The sequence below is a fragment of the Strix aluco genome, chromosome 3, assembly GCF_031877795.1.
Source record: "Strix aluco isolate bStrAlu1 chromosome 3, bStrAlu1.hap1, whole genome shotgun sequence".
Lineage (NCBI taxonomy): Eukaryota > Metazoa > Chordata > Aves > Strigiformes > Strigidae > Strix > Strix aluco.
In genome coordinates this window covers 30,908,089-30,914,088 of record NC_133933.1, presented here as the reverse complement: position 1 = coordinate 30,914,088, position 6,000 = coordinate 30,908,089, and the positions used below count along the sequence as shown (strand labels likewise).

The following is a 6,000-nucleotide window of genomic DNA, read 5'->3' as shown; positions in this document are numbered from 1 at the left end:
AGATTTCTGATGACAACAGAGCAGGACCACTGGAAATCTTGTTATCTGAAGATCAACACTACTATATGTAGTTCTAATGCCACATGAACCAAATCCTAATAGCGTTATGTCCAGAAAGATTCATGAGGAGTATGGAAAGCTGGCCTATTAAATATTTTATAACAGGGCTGCATTACAAAAAGCACAGGAGTAAGAATATTTTGCAACCATATTACTTAAAACTGAGAACAGTACTCTTTTGGAAATGTAAATATTCAACTTGGTTAAATCAAGACAATCACAGATAGACAGTTTTTCCCAAATCTTTGGCTGTATTGCAATGGTTGTTTCAATTTGTAATCTCCAACTAAACATTTCCTATCCATGGATTAACAATATATTTACTGACTTGTGTCTTTTAACAGTATTTATCCAACATAACAAAATAAACTGCAATTTGTTATACTTTTTTTTTTACAAAACATTTTATAAATATTTTTACAAAATGTATACAAAGCAATTTCAAGTGAGACATACTTTACAAATGAAGGTATTTAAGCAAATAAAGTCCATACCACACTGACAATAAGTGACACATCCTCTTTAAGTGAAGTCAGTCTGTAAGGCCTCCCTAATCTAACAGATAAATTATACTAAAATCTTCAAAATGAACATAGTTTTCTTAATTGCCAGTTTAAAATTTGTTTTAATATTAGGCAGTATTAAATAACATTGAAATCACAATGCTGATCCAGCAAAATAATGAAAACATGTTTAAAGTCATGCACATTCACAATACTTTGCTGGACTTGAGCCCATATGATTAATAAATTCATACTATTTTTTAGCACAACAAAAATACAATTCTTTCATTTACTGCTTCACCACGTACCAGAATTCCTTTAGAATTGAATTCAAAGGAGTGAACAACAGAACATTAACAATCTAAGATTAATCTTGCTAGGATTGTTCAATGGGTTCCTCTCATAAGTAGTTCAGAGAAATGTGTCTGACCAAATCAACCATGACTACATCTTGTAATTTGTAATTTTTTATATGCCATTGTCCCCCATCCCTAAATGAGATCCAGTAGAAGACACATAGCCTGATACTTCGATTATGTATTTGCTGTAGAGAGGCTGGAAACCCCACACCCATTTTGAGGTGGTACAAAAAGCAAGTGGATCAATGAATGTGCAACTCTACTTTTTTTTCCCTATAAAAGAATAATTCAACTAGTTAACATACAGCTGTGTAACTAACTGTTTTCCCACCTAGATAGTTTAGAATGGTTAAATTTCCAAAATGATAACATAAAATACGCGTCAGGATACACAGCCATGAGCATATTATTAAATCTAAAAAGGCAATAGGTGAAGACTATATTGTCAGTTTTGCCAATAAGAAAACAACTAACCGCCTGAGAGTCTATTCTATGGACACCTAACTAAAAATTTAAAACTGGCAATACTTATTACCTTGAATATTTTATACAACACTTGGGAATGTTGGGTTTTTATAAACATGTACTTTAAAATTGGCACAATTTTTTTAAATGGCAATTAGTAATGTACAAAAGCAGTATTTCCATTCACGTCGAAGGGGAAATGACTTTAAGTTCATCTTTCTCACATTGCTTTCTAGATTTGGTTTCCTTCAATGGTCAGACAGTGGACTATAGCTCAATACTGAGTTGCACTGTAATCTCCTGCTGTCACAAGGATCTAATTCTGCTTTCTTTTGCGCTATTCAGATGGACTGAATTACATGACAGCAAAACCTTTTGTTTTCTTTCCTGGCAATCTGACTGACAACCACAGCTTGTCACAATGAGCCTCTATATCATGACAATTGTAATCAGCAAGTCTGGAAAATGGCTGGTAATTTTTCTACGAAATTGTGGAGAAGGTCTGGGGGAAAACATGAGCATACCTTAGAAACCACAAAAGCTATATCCTCCTGAGCAGACATATGTACTACATGCACATGACAAATGTCAGTGCATTTATGTGCACAAAAGCACTCATGACCAAAGTAAACTAGGAAAAAGCAGCATGGGCAGCAAAAAAAAGATGTCATAGATTAAAATAAATAAATAAAATAATAAGATTCTCTCTTAACAACATGACAGCAAGCCAAATACAAACCATGCAATGGTTTCACTTGGCTCTATAATATGAATTAATAATTACACACTTTTTGATATGTTTAAACAATGGGATTGCTGATCAACTTTGGTCTGTACATATCTTGTTAATTATGACTGCTACGGTGGATGATTTAACATTCTCTGACAGCAAAAAGCAAAAAAATCAAAAATAAACACTGGCCTTTAAATTTAATCAGAGTAAGGCTAATGTCCTCTTAAAATATAAGCTACAAATATCATAACAGTTTTCAAATAAAAGTGCTTTTGACACTTGGTCTAAAAAAAAAAAACCAAACAACAAATAAAAAAACATTTATACCACTTCAGAAAGACTCAAGGCTGACTACATCCAATTATAAAATGCAAAATCTTTTCCTCAAGAGTTAACATATATATGTATTATATATATAAATTCATGGCTCTATCATGGCCTCATCCTGTACACTTTGCCATTTACTGGCTTCCATTCTACCTTCCTTAGTCAAGCATTTATTACTTCATTATCATGCCACTGTGACTAAGATCATATAATATCATCCCACAGACTAAAGTTACCCACTACAAATATATCATCAAGTACTAGTTTCTGCTCAGAAAGCAATAGAAAAGCACTTTTAAGTTTAAATTATGAAGCCTTGTAAACACACTGATGATATCCTTCCAACTTAAGAATCCTAGAACACAGATTCATTAACAAAGAAAATAATCACTTCTGAATAGAGGTACAGTGGGTTTTCCAGAAAAACTAAAAATCTGATGATTTGTGGAAGAGAAGGGTAGGGGAGAATTGTTGCTTCCATCACTTTTTAAAAACATTTTCTTAATAAATATATCCTTTCAAATGACTGTGATTGTCAGTATATTACCGTATTACATAGGGCCTAACAACCTGCAACCTTGTTATGTTGCAGTACTGCACAATTATCAAAAGCACTATCATAATAATACTCGAAATAGTAAGGCCCTAACAGACTGCATTCTAACAAGGATTAACTTTACTTGGATATCTCACTGTAACCACAATGAGTATTGCTCTCAAACACAGAACAGAATCTAGTTTAGAAAGGTTAACCTTAAATGCATGTCAGGCTGTACTTGTGGTGTCGTTCACATTTGCTTCTGCTAAGAGAAACATAATTTGTCCATGGTACTGTAACTATTAACACTCTAAGATACTATTTACAGCTGCTTCTAAAATAGAGTCAGTTTCTACAACACCTTCACTGTGGTCTGGAATAAATTTTTCCAGGCAGTTTTCCTGTGAAGCAATAGGTGAAAAATTAGGAAATTCTAATTCAACTGAGCCACTACTTGTCGCCTCATTTTGTGGCTGTCTCCCAGCTTTTTTAAGTTCCAAGATGTTTTTAAACGTAGTTTCTAAACTCTTATTGAGCAGTAAGTCTTGCTGGGGTTCACCAGAGCCTTTCCTGCTATCAGGATGTAAAACCTCATTCTTTGGAGAGCTCCTCAGAGTTTTGTCTTGGAGGGAATTATTACACGTTACCTTTGAGAAAGATTGAACTGTGTTCCTTGATATTTTATTATGTGTTCCATGGCTGCCTCTTGACACAGTTTTTGACAAGTCTTCAGAACTCGGAGAATTCTCAGTGGACTTGGCAAGATCTTTTCCAGCCATTTTTTCTTCAGAAAGGGCCACGTATTGACTCTCAGAAGAACAATTAGCTTTCTCAAACTTTAAAGCTTTAGTGAGGCTCTCCGATTTTTTAGTAGAAGCTATTCCTTCTTGGGGTGTCAGAATGTTGTTAGGCACTAGAGGAAGTTTACTGTGATTTGTGGACTCTGCTGAGCTGGATTTTGGTCGGTCTCTGGCTTGGGTTTTGGTAGTCTGACTTCTAGAAGGTAATGTTTTGCTAGACTGACGGTCACTTTTACTGGACTGTGCTTCTTCAGCTGTTTTATCAAATTGTTTGGCAGAACAACAAAAATCGGCCTGATAACCATCTGAAAATTAAGGAGCAACATTTTACTTAAATTACCTATACATCAAAATAACAGACACTCCCAATGTAGTTTCTAAGTATTAAAATTCAAATAACATCCACAGCCTACAGATTCATGTCTGTAAGAGACGTACACATGCTCAAGTGTAACGCTGCATCCAGTGTAGATGACTATCACCAAATTAATCAGCATACTACACACTTATGTGCACTGTAAAACCAGACTAAGGGCACTTCCCAGCATTCTAAATATGCCAATATGGTATCTGGAAGACTAATACATTCTTCAATACATCCTCTGAATATCTTTTAAAATATGCAGAACATTTAAATAAATAGTAACTGTTACCTTACACAAATAATGTGTTTCTAGTTGCTACATTCAACAGCCTGTTAAAAATGCTGCCATTTAAGTGGCTGTGACATTCCAAAAGCAACACTTCATTCAGGTGAACAAGAGCATTCATGCTTCATGCAGTGGTGTTCTTTCTGGCTGCCACCACACTAACAGATTCTTCCCTACTAGAATTAAGACCATGTCATGACTATGGTCAAAAGAAACTCAGAAATATTTCTCTGTTGAACAGGCCAAATATATTTTTTCCCCCAAATAACTGCCTTTAACCTTACAGTGTCTCTAGATCGTTGAATTTGGGAATTATAAAAATTTAACTTGCACCTGCTTATAAGTATTTTGATTACCGGAATCCCTAGCAATCAGTGCCTCACTGTGGCGACAACTATTTTTTAAACACCCCATGCTTATGCTGCTTTTGTAAGATTCAGACGTTAACTATTACTTACCAGGATCCACAAGTGCAAGACGCTTATCCCGGGTCAGAGATGCCCTCTCTTCCTGGTTAAACATCCTATCAATCATAACCATTTCTGCAGAGGGATTTATCCGCTGCAGGAAAAGGAAAAAAAAAAACCAACTACCTCTGTAGTCACTCATATGTTGGTACCAAATCAAAACATTTATAGCGTAGTTACTCTTCAGAGAAAAAGAAAATTTGCAGAGAATGTGCACAATTCCAGAGCATCTTCAGCGATCTTGACTGTGACCCCAACCACTACTCAACCATAAAACACTCTTCACATTTTATGGTACATTTTATTTGTTAAAGATTTTAAAACACAGAATTACTATTCCAACTGTAAGAATTGTACCTTTTCAGGACTGAGTACGTTTACCACTGTACATTCCAATTTTTTACATCATACAGTATCTTTCTCTTTTAGAGAGAAAACCAGCAAAAATCTTGCAGCGGGACCACCTTATTGTGTTTCTTCCTTGCACTTCTCACTCATCCCTTTAACTAGTTGGTGCTGAGTTGCATTTTGCTGATGATGCCTTCAAGCCAGGTGGATCCAGCCATCCCAGAAGAAAGTTCAATGGCTTTTAAGCCACAACACAGGCATCTTGTTCCAAATCTGAACATTATGTGAAATAACCTCTTCAAAATGACTGAATGGGATTTACCATACAACATACCAGATGCTAAAAGAATTTAACCTCCACTGCCCCTTTGTGCCTGCAATTACTTGCAAATATTTGATAGTTATCTTTTTTAATGGGACTATTAGATACCAAAACCATATTAATTCTAACACTTATATTATGTATTCCTGTCTCTAAGCAAAGTGATTTAAATGTCTATTATACTCAAATTCAAAACTTTCCCAGGCTTGAAAACTAGCATGTCTGAAGCTGCAACGATATTTCCTGATCCTTGTGAAATACATTCTTAAAGTAACTTAGTTTTTTTTTTACCTCGTGCTTGGCATTGTGAAAGCACTTACATCAGAAGCATTTCTGACGAAAATGTGAGGCTCCACCTAGCTTCTAAGGAGAAGTAATGATTTCCTAAATTGTAATATGATTTGGCTCCAATTGTAATATGGCTGGAG

General features: G+C 35.1%; 1 protein-coding gene across 12 annotated transcripts in view; it reads right to left on the bottom strand.

Moving 5' to 3' along the window:
* Positions 1–291: 291 nt before the first annotated feature.
* Positions 292–6,000, bottom strand: part of BICRAL (BICRA like chromatin remodeling complex associated protein) — a 45,839-nt gene continuing 40,130 nt past the window's right edge. For all 12 annotated transcript variants that reach the window (XM_074818000.1, XM_074817997.1, XM_074817999.1 and 9 more), the window contains 2 exons: positions 4,894–4,996; positions 292–4,090 (listed from right to left, as the gene is read on the bottom strand). In XM_074818000.1, the coding sequence (XP_074674101.1) occupies positions 3,288–4,090; positions 4,894–4,996 (906 nt within the window). In that variant the 3' untranslated portion in view covers positions 292–3,287. The remainder of the gene's footprint in view (positions 4,091–4,893; positions 4,997–6,000) is intronic.